The sequence below is a fragment of the Argentina anserina genome, chromosome 4 (assembly GCF_933775445.1).
Source record: "Argentina anserina chromosome 4, drPotAnse1.1, whole genome shotgun sequence".
NCBI lineage: Eukaryota > Viridiplantae > Streptophyta > Magnoliopsida > Rosales > Rosaceae > Argentina > Argentina anserina.
In genome coordinates this window covers 18,956,306-18,977,541 of record NC_065875.1, presented here as the reverse complement: position 1 = coordinate 18,977,541, position 21,236 = coordinate 18,956,306, and the positions used below count along the sequence as shown (strand labels likewise).

General features: G+C 36.3%; 4 protein-coding genes across 4 annotated transcripts; 3 read left to right on the top strand and 1 right to left on the bottom strand.

The window, feature by feature from the left end:
• The first annotated feature begins 5,492 nt into the window (after window positions 1–5,492).
• On the top strand, window positions 5,493–8,322 carry LOC126791630 (uncharacterized). The gene is made up of 2 exons (XM_050518106.1): window positions 5,493–5,565; window positions 6,629–8,322. The coding sequence occupies exons 1-2, from the start codon at window positions 5,512–5,514 to the stop codon at window positions 8,159–8,161; spliced, it is 1,587 nt and encodes a 528-aa protein (XP_050374063.1). The 5' UTR covers window positions 5,493–5,511; the 3' UTR covers window positions 8,162–8,322.
• Window positions 8,323–12,941: 4,619 nt separating this feature from the next.
• LOC126791539 (auxin-responsive protein IAA31) lies at window positions 12,942–14,164 on the top strand. The gene is made up of 4 exons (XM_050517998.1): window positions 12,942–13,290; window positions 13,389–13,603; window positions 13,703–13,799; window positions 13,956–14,164. Exons 1-4 carry the CDS (start codon window positions 13,022–13,024, stop codon window positions 14,008–14,010), a joined length of 636 nt encoding a protein of 211 aa, XP_050373955.1. The 5' UTR covers window positions 12,942–13,021; the 3' UTR covers window positions 14,011–14,164.
• Window positions 14,165–15,741: 1,577 nt separating this feature from the next.
• On the top strand, window positions 15,742–18,639 carry LOC126791114 (chromatin structure-remodeling complex protein BSH). Its single transcript, XM_050517519.1, is given in 11 exon segments — window positions 15,742–15,888; window positions 15,975–16,063; window positions 16,173–16,236; window positions 16,238–16,265; window positions 16,367–16,438; window positions 16,543–16,590; window positions 16,642–16,725; window positions 16,867–16,905; window positions 17,021–17,103; window positions 17,239–17,301; window positions 18,203–18,639. Coding segments are annotated over 11 exon segments (714 nt in total). The 5' UTR covers window positions 15,742–15,844; the 3' UTR covers window positions 18,303–18,639.
• Window positions 18,640–19,215: 576 nt separating this feature from the next.
• Window positions 19,216–20,873, bottom strand: LOC126791570 (uncharacterized). The gene is made up of 2 exons (XM_050518040.1): window positions 20,758–20,873; window positions 19,216–20,642 (listed from the first exon to the last, which is right to left on the bottom strand). Exons 1-2 carry the CDS (start codon window positions 20,858–20,860, stop codon window positions 20,521–20,523), a joined length of 225 nt encoding a protein of 74 aa, XP_050373997.1. The 5' UTR covers window positions 20,861–20,873; the 3' UTR covers window positions 19,216–20,520.
• Window positions 20,874–21,236: the final 363 nt, after the last annotated feature.

The following is a 21,236-nucleotide window of genomic DNA, read 5'->3' as shown; positions in this document are numbered from 1 at the left end:
GAATTGCTACAAAGAGCCTATGTAGATAATAAGTGCATAGATCTCTGCAGAACTATTTTCAGCTGCAACTTTTGAACGTGGTAATGATTAGCTACACAAGTACGAAAGTTGTTAGAGAGTGTTATATTGAGTTATGTGGATCGATAGCTACCACTTTTGAACATTTAAATGTGGTTATTGTTTGCTACACAAGTACAATATAGCTAGACAATTTCACAATGTACTCTAATGTCTTGTTCGGTTCGGGGATCCTATTAAGGTTATATGACTCAAATTAACATCACGCCCTTTATAGGCTAAATATCGAGATTACTTGTCATTTTAGGGTCTAATTGGCACAAAAATCCACTACATGCATCCGTTGGCCCCGCAAAGGCAGTCTGGTAATTTCTATGATCACACACTATTTGTCTCTATAAATAGGACATTCCTAAGCTTTCACTCTCACCTTTACTCTTATCTAACTCTACACGTGTCTATCTTTGTAGCTAACTTAAGCATTAGAGCGTTGAAGGCCGGCCAACCCGGTCTTTACTTCGTAACGTCGTGTGCTTGTGGTTTGTAGGTGAAAAAGTACTTCATCAGTTCGCCGGACTCTCGACGTAACACCTCGTTTGGTTTTGGGAAATGAAAAAATGTATCTTATTGAAAGTTATCAAGAGCGTTTGTTGAAATGCTTGTGATTAATAAATTTAATTAAGAGTAGCCAATCATGCCTCTTCTCAATATTAGTAAAGTTATAATACATGTTCTTAAGTCATATAGTTATCTTAACCCTAAAACCCTTCTTTCGGTTGTATAGGATACACAAATTTTCTAAATTCTTGATTGGCCACATGTGCCAGACATGTGGTAAGAGTGCCCCTACACTAGAATTTTTCCTAAAATACAAACATGTTTCCATGCATGCATGTTGGTGACCACATACTATATTTCCTTACATAGACACAAATCCCTAAACAATTGCCCAATAATAACAACATATTACATTTTGATGGCAAACATACTATATTTTATAAATTTTATGTGGCCTAAATAGCTATTACATACTCATCAGTTGTGATAAAACACATACAAGAGGTCATGAGCAAAAACTCAAAGCTAACATGCGGCATAAAATCATTCTTTAATAATAAGCTCAATTATTCCTAATTCTCGCCTATTCTACGACTTAGACGAGCGTAGTAATAGACAAAAAACTGACTAAATTGAAAATTTGGGTTTAAATACATACCCGAAAGCCCAGGCCCCAAACTCATCTTGTGAAACTCTAGGCAAGAATTGTAGCTTGGTCGTCTTCAACCCTAGCCACACCCAACCATCACCCATCGCCACCCAAAGAAAACTGGCATCGGTTATAGCTATTTTACTTCGTTTGATTTGATTTTCATCATACCTCAGCAGACCTGGATGCAGTCTGAGAGGTAGATTGTTGTTAAGAAGTGTGGTGGTATTCTTTAATCTAATCACACCACCACCATCACCATTGAACAACCCAGGATCGAGCAACCCAAGATCTTCCTTCATGGTAGCATCGCGAATCCACTTTGGGTAAACTTGAGAAAGAGAAGAGTTTTGGTCAAACGAAATGATGAGGAATTGGCTGAAAAAGAGAGAGATGATGAGGATTGCAGATTGTTTGATTCATAACATTGATCCTATAGAGGGAGAGATAGAATGAGTATTAGATACTCCACGGAAGAAACTAGAGTTTCTTATAATAGAATACAGAGCAACATTATACTTGTGGCCTTGTGGGTCAAATCTACTATAACAACATACTACCTGAGGTAACGTTCTCGTGTGGTAATTGCGTGGAACTCAAATGTTAGATGTAAGAATCTCATATAGTTCATCATATTTCTTAGTTAGTGGGCTACCTCCTTCAATTCAATCCAAATACGTATAAAAAGAAATAGTTTTTCAAATATAGTGACGATACAGTAGTTTTTAGATCAATCTAGTTATCTAAGTTTTCAGTTATTGATTTTGATTTTATAAGGAATATCCAAAGACTTGCGGTTAATAATACTTGAAAAATATAATTTTTTAACAACGAGTTATAACATTTTATACTACAACATATGATATGGATTATGAAAAACAACTAAAATACAATATAATACAATAAAATACAATAATTAGACTAATATCTAATGGATCCCAGTTTGATCCGACTGATGTCTAATGGATCTCAATTTGATCATTATTATGAGTGTAGATCAATTTTTTGAGTAAATTATAAAAAAGTACCATATATTAATTTATATTAGAAAAAAATCATTACTTATGAACTAATTATAAAAAAGTCATCACATTTAAGTGAAAATTATAAAAAAGATCAACAAAATGAGAAAAAAAGTCACTTTAAAAATATTTTCTGAACTGTTTTGCTATTTATCATTCTTTTTCTTCTTTTTTTCCTTATTTTTTAAATTTCGGCCATAACTTTCTCGTCCGGTGATAGATTTTGACGAAATTGATACCGTTAGAAAGATCTCGCTCCCCTATTTCATTTGATATACTACCCACTCCGAATCGACCAACCGTACATGGCTCAATAACCATCGTAAAGAGTTGCCGCCATCGATGGTGGTGCTCTAAGCAATTCCAGCGAAACCGAAGCTCAAGGTTCCTTAATTCTACACATTCTCTTCATTATTAGCATACTTATACCAATCTCATTTGAATTTTAACAAAATTTCGCATATTTCCACATTTTCTCTCGGCATGTCACACCTCCTGTCACAACCACTGTCACATTACCTGTCAGACATACTATCACAACCGCTATCACACCTGCTGTCACATAACATGTCACACTATCTATTTACACTAACTGTCACAACCACTATCACACTACCTATTACACTAATTGTCACACTCACTGTCACACCCACTGTCACACCTACTGTCATAACCACTGTCACATACATTGTCTCTGTCACAACCTCTGTCACACTACCCTATCACAACCAATGTCACACTACCTGTCACAACTCACAACTCTGTCATAACTTCTATCACACTACTTGTCACAACCTCTGTCACACTACCTATCACAACCCATGTCACAATTTCTATCACACTACCTGTCACAACCATTATCACACCCTCTGTCACAACTCATGTCACACTACTTGTCACAACCTCTGTCACAACTAATATCACATTACATGTCACAACCTCTGTCACAACTCACAACCCCTGTCATAATCAATATCACACTATAGAGTCAATAAATTCTCGAGCAACCTTCAACAGGGGTAAAAACGTTAGCAACTTAGGACCGTCGTTATTATAAAGTCAAAATGCAAAATAGTAAATTGTTTCAAATCTGTACACTACGGCCACACTACTAACAGTAGCTTGTTCACATTTTACAGGAAGGAGAATGTATTGACATGCTTCTTCAAGTATTTGTTTCCTCACAAAATACTGATATTCTTCCACCCACATAAAATTTTCAACAAAAAACATAAACAAAAGTTGAATGCTTTAGAGTTATATAGTCATTAAGGAGAGACCTGAAGCTCAACATCAATGTAATCTGCTCCCAACTCCAAAGCTAACTGAAGCACGTCTAGTCTGCTCTTTTCATCGCCATCATACTCACCACCTTCCCACTTTGGTCTAGGAATATATATAATGTCAGATACCATATCCTTAGTTTGATCACATTCACACTCTCTAATAATAACAACTCATAACTAGTTGTAACCCACCCAACTAGGCCACTCTAATTTCCATATGCTCTCATTACTACCACAACAAAACAAGCTCAATAACATAACTAGTAGTATTACCTATAAGTGAAAAGGGTAGGCAACGGGGACTGATCAATTAGGGTCTTAACATCTCCATTGGAATCAAGGGCGCGGTGGTGCTGCAGAACCACCGATTAAATAAAAGGGATTGTCCGTTATTTCAAAAATTAAAAATATATAAATAAATGAGGTTAGGGGTAGGGGCCTAAGTTGCATTTTGACATGTCGCACAAAGATGGACTTTCACTTTCTTATCAGTTGTCCAAAGTCGGAAAAATAGAAGATTTTATTTTCTGTTGAAAAATAAAATAAAAGATGGTACTATAATTTTGAAGGTTCAGTTATGAGATTCCTTCATTGTATGTACATAATATGTCACATTTTAGCATCATTCATTCATGTTCGATGGAATGCCTACAACTAACCAAGTTTTCCGATGCTCTTACATCTTATCATCTTGACAAGCAAATCAAGCTAGCATGCCACTTTTATAGTTTTATATACTCCCTCATCAAGCCAGCTCTTTTGTCTAAACTAAAACATATTCCATTAACCACTTGCATTTTCTTTGGGTGATTATAGATTCAGATAATAGGAGGAGAGTGGTCCATTGAGAAGTTCCACAAAGGGTATGGTGGCTCTGCCTCTCCACATTCCCCTTGGGTCAGTTATCAGCGTGGGGTTCTTGGCTTTCCTTGCCTTTCTTTCTGTCTAGCCTACCACTCCCTCCTCACACATCTTTCCTCCACCGCCCCAAACAATAATGTGCTCACCAAGTTTCTGCAATCCCCACATCTGCTTTTGTTCTGGTTATCTGTCATAAGTTCATAGTTATAGAAGATGCTCAGACACTTATGTCATCAATCATGATTCCCATATTGTTTAGGATACAAAAACATGATCATGCATACCTCACAGTCTGTTTATAAGTCTACCTGTTTATGCTCTGTCAATCCAATGACTACATCGATTTCTCTGTGGCATGTATAAGAATAATGTTATCGGTTGCTTTGATCAGTTCTAGACTTCCAAAAGGATACTAATTTATCATACATTTATGAACTTGGATAAGATTATTCTTTTAAATGTGGATGATTATTTGCTTAATTAAGTGGAGGGGTGTCATGATCACTTTTTGTGTTAACATGCCAAATACTACACCTTTTGATTTTCTAAATCTTTTTTAACTTTCTGGTCAAACAGAACACTCTGTCCGGATCGAGTAGGCCAGGTCGGGAATGCAAGCTAGATAGAATTTATCTGTGTAAGATAATTAAATATGCACACAAATGAATTGTTTTTAGTGTTTTGAAGTATTGAAACTCCGAAATTGTGAGCTGCGAATTAGTTAATACTTACGGAGTAATAACACTCCGGCGAAAATGTATATTGTAGTTTTAGAATTTACCAGTTACACTATTAGTACCTGTAAAGATGAAATCTTGTTGGGGCTTTGTGCCACCATGTATGTATTAGGAAGCTCATGTGCAGTTAATGTATATCATAAGGTGCCTGGCTGGAGGAGTGAGTTGTCTTCTGATATTGATATGGCATATATCCCAGAATTATATATTCCTAGGCATGACATACATGCCTTAACCAGCTCATGTGACCACCCTTCTGTCTACTGCTGCTGCTTTTGTATTGGAATATATAGGAGGCTATGTGCTCTTTATCCTTCTTAACTCTTTTCTATTTGCATCTCTCTGTTTCTTCTTCCTGATTCACATCTCATTCCGTAGCCATGTCTGCTGAGACTACTAATGTTGTATCTGTACCTACTGCTGAAGATAATCAGGTATTTGCCACAGCTTAATTGATTTCGACAGCTTTGATTATGTTGTATATGTTGCTCTTTGAATCTTTGTTTAGTTTTGGTTAGAGACTGTGTACAGGATCTTATATAGTTATATTATATAGCAGTTAATTTTAACCTGTTTATGCAGTGCAATGTTTTAAAAAAAAACTCTTCTAAGGCTCGCCTGAGGCTTAAAAAGTTTAAAGCTACTTACATAACGCCTCTGTTTTTCGGTCTGGACACTGAGACTCGCTTTTTACGCTTTATGTTACGTTTTTACGCATTTTACTACGCTTTAGAAAATAATATTTTTAAGTATTTTTTTATATTTATTTATATAATATATTTAATTTGAGGAAAACTATCAAAAACGTTTGGATTATGAATTTCATTATATCTAAATGTAATAAATTGGTAAGTTCTTATGTATATTTATTCTTTTTGTATGTGTATAATTATATATTTACACATTTAACTACTAATTTTTTTATAACATAAGACTTACGCTTTATGCGCCTCAAGTTCTAAGGCTTAAGACTCTCAAGAAAACGCCTGGGGTACGCTTTCGCTTTTTAAAACATTTGCAGTGTATCTATTTTATTAGTGGAATAAGTATATATGTTCAAATTGTCAAGTAGTTTTGCAACTAGTTGAAGCTTGATCAGTCCCGAATACATCTAACATGTTGGCTAAAGTGCTCTAATTCCCTAAACCTGATTCTGCGTGGCGTATATTTATGTATGATGATCATATATATTTAGTTACTACTTACTAGGTTCAAGCTTTAATGTGTTTTGCCGCATCTTTGCTGGTTCAACTGCTAACAATGTGTTTGGCTCCAAGTTTTTCTTCAGTGCATTTAACTCATTCATTCATTAGTACTAAAAAAAACTAGGTTGATTCATTAATTTATCACTATACTTTAGCCCTCAGAACTCATTAGGGTGTAGAAGCAGGTTTTCCTGATTTGTACTGTTGTTTTTAAAGTTTACTTCTTATAATTCTTCAGATCTGACCTATTATGTATGGTACTTTCAGCTGATATGATTTTGTATTATGGCAGCAACATGAGAAAATAGTAAAGGAAGAAGCACATGCAGCTGAACAAGGTGATGCTCCTCCATCCAAGACCGACGCTGAAAAGCACGAGAAGGAAATTTGTGAAGCAGAAAAGACTGAAGGTGTAGAGATTTCTAGCACTAAATCTGAAGAAACACCGGTGGTCAACCAGGCCGAACCTCCTCTGGTTATTGAGGTTGAGAAGGCTGATCATGTTCCTGTCCAAAACATCGAAGCTAATCACCAGTGTCAACCAACTGAACCAGTTGCAAATGTGCCAGAGGAGGAGAAGCCATCAGTTAAAGCTGTTGAAAAGGAGGAGGAAATAGCAATTGAAGCAGTTGAGGAGGTGGAGAAGACACAAACTATTGAAACAATTGAGAATGAAGAAGCAGAGAAGGCACAGACTACTGAAGAAGTTGCTGAGAATGAACCAGAGAAGACAGAAGCTATTGAAGATGACAAGAATAAACCAGTGGAAGTAATAGCAATTGAAACGGTTGACAAAGAAGCAGACAATACACCTGCAGATGAAGTAGCACTTGAAGCTGTTGAAAATGAGCAAGAAATACAAGCTAGGGAAGCAAGTGAGAATAACGAAGTGAAGAACATGGCAATTGAAGCAGTTGAGAAGGAATTAGAAACAAAGGCTACTGAAGCATGCGAGGATAAAGCAGTAGAGAAAATAGCGATTGAAGCAGATGAACCAGAAACACAAGCTACTGAAGTATGCGAGGATAAAGCAGTGGAGGAAACAACAATTGAAGCAGTTGAGAAAGAAGCAGAGAAGACACAAATAAGTGAAGCAGATGAGAATAAACAAGAGGAGACACCTGCTATTGAAGAACAGATGGATGAGAGTACAAAAGTGGGAACTTTAGAGTCTAATACATCAAGTGAAATAGTCAAGCCTGCTGAAGAAAATGTTGAGGGTGAGAAGGAGACTACTGCTGCTTGCGAGTCAACAAAGAATGAGGAACCTCAACTGGTGGAGAAAGAAGCAGGTGTGGTTGATAATGTCAAGGACGAGACGGTGCAGTGTGAAAAAGCTGCAGAGAAGGTTGAAGAAAGTGTGAAAGTAGCACAAGTAACTAAGGAGAGTGATCAGAAAACTGAAGAAACATCAGTTGAAAACGAAGTAAAATCCAAGGATGGTACTAATGAGCTCAAAAATGAAACAGATCAGGTTATTGAAAAATCAGTAGAGGGGGAGCAGAAGAGTGATAGAGATTTGGTTGAGGGATTAGTCAAAGAAGATGAGTATAAGGACATTAAGGTGAACGGAGAAGCTAAAAACGAGACGAAAACTGATGTAGCCCAAAATGTTGAGTCATGCAAAGATGGTGATCTTGAGACTCAAAAATCCAAAGACCAAGTACAAGTTGTTTCAGCTAAACCAGCACAGAAGCCATCAGGCAATATCATATCAAAGGTGAAGCAGTCTTTAGTGAAGGTGAAGAAAGCTATAATTGGGAAGTCTCCCAGCTCAAAAGTCCTTACACCAGAAATCAAAGGAGATCAGGAAAATGTGAAATAATTCTCTTAGTGGTTGATTGGATTGGTGTACCACATTTGGTGAAGACAGGAGGCCAAGAACCATGTTTCTACTTGTTTTTGTGTGGGATTTTTCAAGATTTTGTTTGATTAATTCTTTCATGTTAGGGCCAAGTAGTAATTACTTGTGTTTGTTTTGGGTGAGTTTATCAGTATATGTGTTTGAAGGGATGTAATTAACATTGTACTATGTACTGAATTGAATTGATATTCTATTTCATTTTAGTTGTAGTCAGTTTAACCATGAGGCTGTAATAATATTGTAATATTACCCCATGATATAAGAAACTTCATTTTCCTTTGTCTTATTACTTAATCCTATGCACTTATGCAGATCTAGATTACCAAATAGAAAACAGAAGAATAAACAAGCCTGGAAAAAGGATCCTGCCCAACAATCCCAGCAAAGGATGTAACTCACTCAATACCTTCCTATATCTGACTTAGACTGAAAAGTAGGATCATAAAGATATGAAATTAACCTCTCTTTCTATCTATGTGAATTAGGGAATGTAATAGATGAAGAAAGTAAAAAGGACACTTTGGAGGCTCTTCAATACAATGGGGCAATGCCCTTTATTGGGTTCACAAATTCTGAGAGATATGAAAAAAAGAAGGAACATGAACAATAAAATAGAAAATGACCTGTGATTGAGAATGGGGGGCAGTACTAATTAACATGTTGGGGAGCTTAGGTTGGTCCTAAATCAACCAGAATCCAAAGCCAAAGCAAAGCTAGGGCACCCTCAAATTCTCTTACTTTCAATGTCTTCTATAAACTAATCAAGCTAGGCTGGAGGAACATATATAGATCAAAAAGTGCAGAAGCATATGTATAAGAATACATATATATACCTAGGCTTGAGTTGTACACAAAGTGCATGAAGAAGATCAATGTCATTGGAGTAAGAGAAAGATATGCCAGAAGAGCCACTAGAAGTGGAGGAGGAGGAGGAGGCTGAGCCAGACCGAATTAAGCAACCTTGGGGGAACAACCTTTTCTTTTACCCTTCTGATTCCGAAATCTTCTTCTACCTTTCTTCAGGATCAAGCTTGCTACTTTGTTCCCCCACCCATTTTCTATATCAATTTTCTAAGTATTTCCCTACAAATAAACCCACAAAACCATATCATGCATTTACATGCCAAATTCATCCCAACATTTGAAGTGGGGGGAAAATTTGGGGGATGAACCCACCTCGACCTCGCACTGCACGTCTCTGTGAGGCAAAGGAAAAATTGGATGCATCTTAGAAACCTAATACAAAATGAAACAACCTATGACTCACTTGGGGGCAAAATTCCTAGTCCGAGGAGGTCAGATCAAAAATACTTAAGACGTATAAAAAGACTAAATTGTTGGAATGTTGGAATTTGGAACAAACATCATGAATATTTAAGGTGTTTGTCCTGGGACATTTTCAGCATGTCTTGTGCAATATGCATGAAAGATCAAGATTGACCCGAATATATATGGAATGATTGTTGGAAGTAGTTATACACATGTTGCTCAATGAGTTTCGTTTGTTTGCAATGTATTTTCTTTTATTATAAAAGTTTTTAGATAGTATTCGTATCTCGTCTTCATACTTTTAATAATAAAAATAAATATATATATTCATACATGGTTGAAAAAATAAAGGTTACACAGTTAATTAGAGCGTTGCCTCTCACAAAACCGCGAATTGTTAAGGATTTTGAGTTCACACTAGAAAAAAAATCATGTAACCCAAGTATAGATAATAATTCATCATTTGTTTGATTCAAATTATGGGCACATCTTGTCATCTTGAAGATTAGAACTGATGGAATGATTAAACTCACATATCAGACATAGCTATTAGCTAGTGTTTGTAAGTGATCCTTGAGTGGTAACAATGAGATCTAAATATGGCATTGGTAATTTTTTATTCAAAAAACTAATTATAAGTCGATGAAGAAGTCGTGGTGGTGGGTTGATACTAAATAGTGAAAGCGTTGGGTGCGGAAATTAGTTGATTGCATGTTTCATAAAGTTGGGGTCATGTCTTTGCTTTCTAGAGAAATAGTCTTGGATTAGTTCAAAGTCTTTGAAACAATTTCTTCAAACCACCTCATCGTCTTCGAACCCTCCTACGACTTTTAAGACTTTCTATAAGTTTGAAACCTCATGTCTATCTTGGTCTCCCTTCCATTCCATTCCATTCTTTGCTTTAATCTCTCCTTCTTTGCTTCCTATGTATTGCCTCGAGTTTCAATAGATTTAGTAATTTTCAAACCAATTTCATGAGCTCCGGTTTTTATGTATAATTCTAACGATGTCACATACTTGAAACCGGAATAATCTTCTCCAAAATACATAGATTTAGTCATACGACATTTTGATAATGCACTTTGTGTGCAGTCTAAGTGCATGAAATATACTCTCAATCAGAGTGTCTATTGGTCTACAACAACAAACATCAGAAAGACGACCAATATTCTTTTTTATTGAGACAAGATTATTAGGATTAAGACGCAAAATTTAGCATGATCACAATATTGTTCTACAAATTGTCCCATCTCCGAATTTGCTAGCCTCATGACATACTCCATGTGTGTTGTATTTAGTTCATTTTATTCTAACAAAAATTATAAATAAAAAAATAAAAACAAGACTGATACATTAGTTTTTTTTATGTGGTGGAGGAGTGCGTGGCGGCCATTCTCGGCTAGGGGGGGGGGAGGATAGAGTTGAAAAGAACGAGTGTGCAACAACGGTTGGGGGACCTGTTTTCAACTGATACAGTAGTTGGTAGTTATATTTCTCCTTATTTATTTCTTTCTATTTTTTTTACTTTTATATTTTCTAAATTACAATCATATATTTCAAATCATAGTCAGATAGATTTTGAAGTTTAATAAACCTTGAATAATTTAGGTAGTTTAAAAATTTAACCAGTCAACTATTCTTTTTGCTTCATTAATAGAAGATTTTTTACATACAAATTGCTCTCTTATATAATCATAACTCTATGGTGGACATTAAATTTTGACTCATCATAGTGTTCAGTGTTCTACACGGCTACACTCATTCTCTACGATCTCTTAAGAAAAGAGTGATTTCACCAACCCGTGAGAAGTATAAACATTTTTTCAAGTAACTTTCGAAAATCATTTAACTCGAATCATCTCCTCTATATTCATGTTGAGTTCATTTTCTCACGTGAGGCATGTAATCAAAGGAAAGCGTGTTGCCAACAAGATACACGAAGGCAGTAGAAGTCGATTTTATATCTGCTTGTCTGATGGGGTGGTGGGAAAGCAATCGCTAGCTCACTTGCAATATTGTTCATCCAATTTATTAATCTAAACTTTAACACATAATCATACTAGAAATATTTCTAATAAGAACCTTAGGGTTCATAATATGACTATGAGGGAGTAATGTGAAGGGACAAGGAATGTGCATGGCTGAAGGTTGTCCTGGCTTGCTGGTTAAGCTAGTTTGTTTAAAGACCAGTCTAGGCTAATGTGACCATCCTTGCTTTGTGATTTGATCCCTACTGAGCTCATTTTCTATAGTGACAAACATAAAGCCTGTTGAGTTGTTTAGTCTTAAAATGACAATTAAGAAAAAAAGGAGAAAGAAGGCAGATCATCTGCCCTCCAAAGAAGAGAATGTAAACTTTAGTATCTGCTTCTTTGTCTCCACTAACCAACTCTCCCTAACTTGCTCATCTTCCCTCCATGAATTATTTAATTTATCACTAAAGTTGTCAAAAATTAAAAGTTTGTTGTAATCAAGTTCCTAAGTTTTATTGGACCCTGTGTGTTTGGAACTATGGATCAATAAGGGGTCTGGAAAATGGTTTAACATAAGCTAAACACAATTATCAAAGAACAGATCGAGCAGACATGTAACAAAGCCTACATGTCTAATTATTTAATTAATAGTTAAATTATCTGTTAATGGCCCTGTGGATGGCTTCAATTAGAAAACCAAGGAATACTAGATGCGTGCGATCAGCATAATATCGTTGTGTGGTGTAATTTCTGAATTTCATGATCAAGAATCGTTATTTATTTTCTTCGGTAATTTTTTTAACTTAATAATCTAATATTATGTTTTTCAACCATGCATGTAGGGATTGAAAATCTGCCATTTGGTCTATTTCCTTGCAATCATCATCAATTTCTTAAACTATTGAATTATGCTAGTTTAGCAAACAATCAAATCTTAATCTAGGAAAAGAAATGATAATTCTTTGCTCATGTCATTCTGTTCTTGGTGTTTTGATGAATGCAATGGATTGTCTTTATATTATTAAGCAAAATCAGCTACATGGAAGCTTATGATTTAATATGTAACAATTCAAGGTTACATTTGATGTCATTCACTTGTAGATTCTTCAACCACATACATGTTTTGAAATAATTACGAACGAAGAATGAAGATTTCGTACTCAAAACCTCTACTCAAGACCTGATTTCTAGTAATTAGACAACCATAATGTTACCAATAGTGAAACTCTGATTAGTTTACTGTACTACAATAGTGTATATCAAAATATAACATTCTGATGGAGTAAGATAAAAAAAGATGATGAAACTAAGAGCTAAAAGAAAATGGAAAAATCAAAGGGGAAATTTGGACCACCGGGGTAACAAATTGGTTGTCAATTGACTAGTCTCTTCCTCTCTCTTGTTGAAGGGGAAAGACTAGCTCAGTCTTGTGTTGTATATATGTAGTCATTTAGAGATTGCAGAGTATTATATATCTCTCAGGGTTTCATGGCCTGAGTTATAGGCTTGTAAACCCTTTTATCACATTCTTATATCTTCTCTCTCAAGTCTCATATATCCTTTGATCTGAGTTCAAGAAATGGGACTAAGAGATGCTGCACATTCATCATCTTCTTCCATAGATAGCAGCAACCATCCTGATCTTGATGGTCTTTTTCCTAAGCCTTCTGGGTCGTCTCCGTCTTCTTCTCTCTCACACAGAATCAAACTCATCAATGGTGGTACTAATTCTCGTAACAGTCGCAGAAGCACTCATACCAGAACAGATTTGAGCACTGATCTCAGACTTGGCCTCAGCATCTCAACTTCTCATCACTCTGACTTGTCTTCCACTACTTCAAGTCCAAGGTATGTATGTAGCTCCATCACTCTGTTTTCCCTAAATAGATTGCTTACTGTTCTTGGCTAATGATACCTCTATTTTTCTGTCTAAAATTATTTTTCAGGGAAGGAGCATTGTCAAGCTGGCCCCCGATCAAATCGATCTTGAGGAGCAGACTTTCAGGCAAATCAGAGAATTTCCATCATCAACATTCTTCTCTATTTGTGAAGGTCTACATGGAGGGAATTCCAATTGGTAGAAAACTGAATCTGTTTGCTCATGATGGTTATGATGCTTTGATCACATCTCTGAGCCTCATGTTCAAGACCACCATTCTATGTAAGTTGACACAAACACATACTGTTACATTGGAACTCTATTTTTTAGATCAAAAATAAAGTTGGGTTAATATTTCTCTTGTCTTTTGGTTAAAAGCAGGTCCTGATAATAGTCTTGTCCATTCAGGAAAATATCATGTATTAACTTATGAAGATCAAGAAGGGGATTGGATGCTAGTTGGGGATGTGCCTTGGGAGTAAGCAACCAAGTCCCAACTCAAATTCTTTGTAACAATTTCATACATTTCAAAACTCGAAATTTAGCTTCGTGCAGAATTAATCCCTAACATTTCGATATTAGATAGATTTCCTTTACAAAAACTTGTGTTTCTAATTTTATGTTTTTGGAACAGGATATTCTTGACTACTGTGAAAAGATTGAAGATCACTAGAGCAGACAGATGTTAGCTACTTATATCAATTTGTTCATCTTTTACTTATTATCAGACTTAGAGGTGTCTGCCCTAATCCAGTTTTGCCTTATTGGTGGTTCAAACTTCATACTCAAACACTGTGTACAGCATCAATAATAATTATAACAGAGGTTATTCTTGTTTCTCTCTTTCTGGGTTTCTCTTTTCCTCCTTCAAAATCAATCATTGTAGAGTAGGCAAGGTTGTTAACATGGGACCAGGGCTTCATTGTTTCCATTTTTCTTCTGTGTTCCTTTCTTATTGTTAGGTGAGATTGATGTTGTCAGTTGTCACTACAAGAAAGATTGGTGCCATTGAATCTCTGATAATTAGGAACTATATATATGATCGCTCTTCATCAAGGAAGTACTTGGCACATGTGTTTTCTTGTCTCCCATGGGAGCTTTAGACGTGCACACCATCATAAAGTGTTTCATTCAAATTTGAACAGCAACATTGATCATATGTACTTGATCTGTTCTAATGATGTTGAGGAGTACTGCATGAAAATCCATTTCATTTGATTGCCCAATTTCTTGAAATGTGGGGGTGGTGGTGTCTTAAAAGGCAAGATGAATAGTTGTGCCTCATCATACGTAAACTTGGAAGAGAATAGGTGCTATTTCTACTAATTTTTGGCAGGCCATTTTCATTAGTGCTGAAATGATCGAAGAGGCATCTTGGAAGGTAAACCAACCGCTAAAGTTGTGATTAGTGCAGAATTGGAAATGGGGTAATGCCATTCCCTATTTGACTAAATATTTTGCATAACCACACAGTTTGATCTGGAAGGTTTAGCTACCAAGTTTAGCATCCTCATCAATGATGTATAGTGGTGAGAGTCACTGTTGGGTACCTGATCACTATAGTGATAGGAACCTCTGGGGGCATTTTCTTTTTTTGGAGTGAACTTCACACTCTACTAAAGTCCCAATTGGAATTTACTCTCCTCCTTTCCTGTTTGTGGTTTCTTTATTTTGTTAGAATCCAGATTCTTACTCTATCTCCTCATGTCTCTCACCAAGTCACCATCTTGGGAGGAAGAGATGCAGATAGCCAATACCAAAATATGTGCGAGTGTTGGGTTGTAGACTTGTGAATGAGTTGTACATCACTTCTATCGATCTATTTTTAGATCAGATTTATTGTTAATAAATTTAAATTAATTTATAAGGTAAATGAATGGAAACACACATTAAATGACCTACAAGGGGAAAGATGAACAATCTAGAGCAAGTTGATGTGTTAGGTACAATATTTAGGTATACAATGTCAAAGAAACCGTTTTTTGGGACCAAACTAGATTTCCCCCCTTAAGCATCAGATTCCAGAAAGATAGTATAGAGCTTCACTCATATGTCAATTTAAGAGCCTACGACAATGCAACAATCTCAACATTATAGTGATAGAAAAAAAAAATGCCTCTTCTAACACAACGAATAATTCCAATATACCATCTACGTTTAGGTTAAGACTCGAGACAACTCACAAAAAGGAGGAGACATGGTTAACATACAATAATGTATTTAACAAAAAATTGATAATTGTTAAGGTTTACCTAATTTGATTCAAAATTATGAACGAAGCTCGGTCTATATTCAACCATTATGAGCATATGCTTCTGCTTCAATCTAGTTCCGACCAAGCAAACAAAATATTGAGGCCCGATCCATAAAGATCCGCTCTTAAAACTCCAACCCGAAACTCAACACAGCATTGCGCAATCGGGTCGGGCATTAAGCGCCAGCCGTGTAGGAAGAAGAAGAAAGCTCACAAATTTGAAACCAAAAAATTCGAACTTTGTTCCAAAGGAGGGAGACCTGAACACCATGAAGGGCCACGCTCCCAAAGGCTCTGTCAAGAAGTTCAGAATGTAAGCCTCTTCTTCTTCTTCTTCTATCCCTATTCGTTTTGGCATCTCCATGAGTTCTTGGTCAAAATTCATTCCCAAATTCGCAGGCCAACTTCCCAGAACCTAGTTCCAATCCGGGTCGATTTTGAAGTGGAAGGCCAGAGGTTCAAAGACACCTTCACTTGGAACCCATCTGGTAAAAACCTTAAAAAGCTTGATTCTTTATGTGTTTGTCTTGATCTTTGTGTGTTTTGAGATTCTGGGTAATGGAAAATTTGTTGAGTTTGTATGATGGTTTGTGACAGACCATGATAGTGAGATTGCCAAGTTTGCGAAAGCAACTGTTAGAGACTTGAAGCTGTCTTCCAAACGAGAAAGCCATTGTTAGTTCCATTCAGGTTTGGCAGTGATTCAACTCTGTCTAATTGTGACAGTTCAGTTTGGAATGATAGCAATAGGGTAGCAATAGCTAGATTATGACTATTTTCTGTGATATCAGAGCCAAGTTGAGATTTTTCGATCGTTCCAAGGGCAAGATATGTACACAGGCGAGAGGATTGTTCCGATTAAGGTCACAATTGTTGTATTTTGGATTGTGTGGCATAGTTACTGCATTGAAGAGTTGCTATCTTTTGCTTATGGGGTTGAAAAGTTCTGATGATGTTTTGTTCTCAGCTTGATCTTCGTGTAAACCATACTGTCATCAGGGACCAGTTTTTATGGGTACCTCCTGCTGTTAGCTTGAGTTTTCAGATGTATATTTTTTGGTTTCAGGACTTGAACAACTTTGAAAGCGATCCTGAGGAGTTAGCTAAAACCTTGTGTACAGATTTAGGTGTTCATGACCCTGAAGTTGGTGTAAGTAGTTGTATTCTATACCAATCTTGTTTAAAAAATGCAGTATTTTTTCATTAGTAATTGCAACGCAAAGTGGTTGTGTCAAAGTTGGAATCTTGATAACCTTTCAATGTGCTAAAAGAAGTACTTCTGTTATTGCAGCCTGCAATTGCTTTTGCAATTAGAGAACAGCTGTATGAGGTTAGATTTCCCTTCTTTTGCACCTCACGTGAGGCACATAAGTATGTGCAAGTAGTTTAATAAGTACATTAGTCTCGGTTCAGTTACTATTGGGGTTTTGCATTTCGTATTGTAGATTGCAGTCCAAAATGTAGCTTCAGCAAGAGAAAGCAGACTAGCCAAGAAAGGACGCCGAGGGGGTGATCATACTCCAGTCAGGTGTGATGAATTATTATTATTATTATTTCTAAACACATTTCTTGCCCCCTCCTCCTGACTGTTGCACACGATTCAGTTTAGGCCATGAAGGGGATAAACTCCGTCACACATACATGATTCTTATCTCTTTCTCAGTAAAGCAAGTACTACCGGATTGGACCTCGTCAAATCATTTGGTCAGAAGTCTAGCGTCATTCGGTACGTCATCTAACTTCACTAATTTATTGAAATTCTTTGTTTGTGAAGTCGGAAAGTTCCATTATCTATGTTGTTATGAAATTGAAAATACGCTATTTGTCCGTTCTTTGCAGTTTTATGGGTCATGTGCTAGTTACAATTAAAATACCTTTTCATTCCGTAAGCTTGTGCTTCTAGTTGCCAATATAATTTATTCACTAAAGTACAGATACCTATCTAAATTCTAAAGGCCTTTGGAAGACCACAACAATTTACTTTGTGTACTTCTCTTTTTCCTTTAGGTCGTCATGGGCTAGCTATATGATATAATGATGATAATTTATTTTTGACTGGGATAAAATATGATCAATCTATCTGGAATAGAAGTTTGAAAGATATATTAGCATGAGATATGTAATCAAAATAATCCTCATGTCAATGATCTCATTACAGACTTTCTTAACACAGCTTAGTTTATATGAATTGATCCACTTCAAGGAAGAAAATACTTGACAGAAGGCCTTGTATTCTGAACCCCAAATTTTTAACTCATTTTAATGAATAAAAATAATTGCCCACCTGTTTAGAAATCCAATTAACACTGGATTAATCAAAAGCACAATGGTCATCCTTTAGAGTTTAGATTTCATAGCTAGTGAAAGAACCGTGGTGAATACTTTGTTCGGCACAGCTATTTACACCCAGTAAGATACCTAGTCGGTACTCAACTCCTACATGCCTCTTCAAAATTTTCTCAAGTGGCTTGACACTGCAGGATTGGGTTTTTATTGGTAAATCAACTTTACGACTATTTAGTTTCTTACATGTTTTTTACCTGCCAGAACTTTCGCATATAAATCATATCCATCTGATTGTTATATGTGATTCAGTTGTTTATGTTTAACACTCCCAAATGTATCAGGAAAAGAAAGGAGTGGGATGTGTATGAACCTATTGTTGATCTTCTATCTAGTGAAGAAGTTGATGCCCTTGAAGCAAAAGAAGAAAGGAACGCTCGGTAAAATGATAAAGCTGAAGAGTAAGGTTTCATGTCCCCCCCCCCCTCTTCTTTGTACTTTTAAGGCGCCTATCCCACCCCTTTCTTTGTATTTGTAGTGATTCTCTTCTTAGAGGGGTGAGGCTTATGCTGGTCCACTAGGTGTACTATCTGTACTATTTTTGTCTATGAATAAAATGACCCGTAATACTAAGTCTAGTTCTTCTAATTCATTGTTAAAGGCCTGCAAAATGATCTTTATTTAAATTATCTTCCAGAATCGTTCGTATAACTGCATCTTTTCCGGTACTGTGCACTTTCTAAGTTTAACTGGTTAAACAGTCGCTACTGTGAGTGAAAATTGGCTTCTTCAATACCAAGTGAAAACTGGCTCATTTGATACCAAGTCTGGATCTTTTACTTCATCATACAAACTACAAAGTCTGTCGAGCCCCCTTAAAAGAAAATATCCCTAGAATTGTGTACAAGGATGATTTCTCCCACCATTTCAAGTATGCTAGAATAGTGCACCTTCTAAATCTATCTCCTTCAAAAGGCAGTTGCATTTCCTATAGCTCATTCATTTTAAATCTTGGATTCTTTTCATATTATCTTCATTTGTCTACTTACAATATGACATAATTGATAGTCTGGACCAGTGTTGAAGGTGGTGACAATCCAAATCCTGATCATTCATGAATATGGGCCATGGAGCCTACCCATAACTCTGTTTTCCTTACTTTTGACTTCTAAAAAATTGCTCCTAAAACAATTCTTTGCATATTTGAGTCAATTTCTGTGACCTCGTAGAAAGGCACCGACTGTGAGTGATTGGTTCGAACAAAGGATCAAATGGTGTGACTTCACAACTTGCAGGACGGTATTTCTGTACTCCATGTACTTTTAATATACAGATTCCAGCTGCATTATTGTTCTAGCTCCATTATTTGCTTTGGACAAGTTATAGATGTACTGTCTGTTGTTTTACTTCTAAAAAATCTGTTTCTGTTTTGCAATCGCACTATGGCAAATGGTTTTGTGAAACGGCTTCATGACTCATCTCTTCATACATGAGTCATCTTCTTCATGAGCTTTTATTTATTCTCTTCATGTTATCCAAAACTCCAAAGAAACTGTGCTTCAAAATGCCCTGCATCAAAACATATTAGATCATCATGGACTTTGGTAAACTTTCTGACGCAGCTTCCTGTATTACAGCTTCATCAATCTGTATGATTATCTTTGTACAAGTAAAACCTAGTATGTAGTAATCATGTAGTACACAATGTAGTGTCTTGTCTCTACGGTTACTCTTTCCGAGTCGATTCATCAGATTTAAATAGCAAAAATGTTGTGTGTTCTTATTAAAAACTTCCAAACTATTATGCATCTTGAGTCCAGATAATGTCAAGGGGATAGGGAAGAACTGCATTGCAAAAGAGGATGAAAGGAAAAACTTGTGAACAATGAGTTGTTTAGAGATAACACCTTGCACAATATTTATAATTTTACATGTTTGGCATTGTGAGTCGATGAAAATGTTTATGCATCATTGGTTCTCTAGCAGCTAGAAGAAGCACAACGTACTTTTTACAAAATATATATGACAGTTTTTTTATTACAGGCTTAAAATAAGTAGTTTAGAACTTTGTGATTTGTTTATATAGTAGTACCAAGTTAGATTTACCTTGCTAATCTATCTACATAAGCTTTCCATCTGTTCATTCTAATGAAGTATATGGTTCAAAGCCGTTAAGAGGGAAATAGAACAATATGGAGGGTAAAAAAATCATTCGAGGACCAGAATGAAGAGAAAAAGATAAAGAGATAAGGTGAAACAAGAAAATAGAGGTGAGGCAGGTGACTTAAAACGATCCTTCTAAATTTCCATTAATAATCTCACTGTAATCTTCCATTTAATCACAGGGATTCCCTATTTGTTGACAATTACAATCTAAAAAAACTTCCAGGCAATGGGGGCAATATAACAATCCCTCCTCACACACCCTTCTTTACTTTTGTGCGCTCTCTTTTTTCCTCAGTTGGGTCTGTTCTTCTTGCCACCAGAGTTTTTGAAGCAAAAGATCATCATACACAAATCACTATCCACAAGTAGCCAATTGGCATAAACAGAAATGCATGCCAATTGCTGAAGTGGGTCTTTTTTTGGGTTACTTTTCTCTATGAGGGTAACTAGATAGATACTAGGCTAAACTGGGGTGATAGCTTAGCTCCCACATATGTTAAGAAGTGATGTTGCAGGCTGAGGAGTTGGATTTGTCCAGAATAGACCACATAACCTGAACATCTTCATAACCACAAGCCATCACTTCACCATGCAGAGCAGTCACATTATTCTCATTACCTGTTCCACATAACATCAATGGAATACGATTACTCTATGACTCCTTGAATCTATACATAGACACATACATATATACAATATATAAGGTGGTAGTCTGATAGACATGTGTGTATACCTTGAAGCTGAGACTTCTTCTGATCTCTGGTGTTTGGCTGCTGGTTGAAGACCTTGGCAGCTTTCCTGAATGGGGTCGTGATGGTTTTCTTCCATGAAGCCATTATGATGATGATGATGATGATGATGCTTTTTGGAACAGGTATTGTATTGTATTGTATTGTATTGTATTGTATGGTATGAATGTTTTGTATTGCAGAAGAGTCTCACAGCCTTTCTCTCTGAGCCTTATTCAGCTTTTGCTGTAAAAGATGATTGCTGAGGATTCGTATATATAGTGGGGAGGGGTGAAGAAAGAGAGGGGCAAGATCCGTGAGATGGGGTTCGATTAGAATAGAGGAACATCACTCACTCAGTTAATCACTCTTTTGTTATTTTTCTTTTCTTATCTTCATTGAAGGTCGCCGACTGCACCAAAGCACATGGCGCACACTCCCACAAGGCTTAGAATCGGAGGGAAGGGAGAGACTCCCACACGTG

Bases quoted from the DNA above. Each gene is read 5' to 3' on its own strand.
- LOC126791570 (XM_050518040.1), bottom strand. From the start codon at position 20,860: ATGGCTTCATGGAAGAAAACCATCACGACCCCATTCAGGAAAGCTGCC. The intron at 20,643-20,757 runs GTATACACACAT...TATGTGGAACAG, and splicing joins GAAGAAGTCTCAGCTTCAAG to GTAATGAGAATAATGTGACT.
- LOC126791630 (XM_050518106.1), top strand. From the start codon at position 5,512: ATGTCTGCTGAGACTACTAATGTTGTATCTGTACCTACTGCTGAAGAT. The intron at 5,566-6,628 runs GTATTTGCCACA...GTATTATGGCAG, and splicing joins CTACTGCTGAAGATAATCAG to CAACATGAGAAAATAGTAAA.
- LOC126791539 (XM_050517998.1), top strand. From the start codon at position 13,022: ATGGGACTAAGAGATGCTGCACATTCATCATCTTCTTCCATAGATAGC. The intron at 13,291-13,388 runs GTATGTATGTAG...ATTATTTTTCAG, and splicing joins TCCACTACTTCAAGTCCAAG to GGAAGGAGCATTGTCAAGCT. The intron at 13,604-13,702 runs GTAAGTTGACAC...GGTTAAAAGCAG, and splicing joins GTTCAAGACCACCATTCTAT to GTCCTGATAATAGTCTTGTC.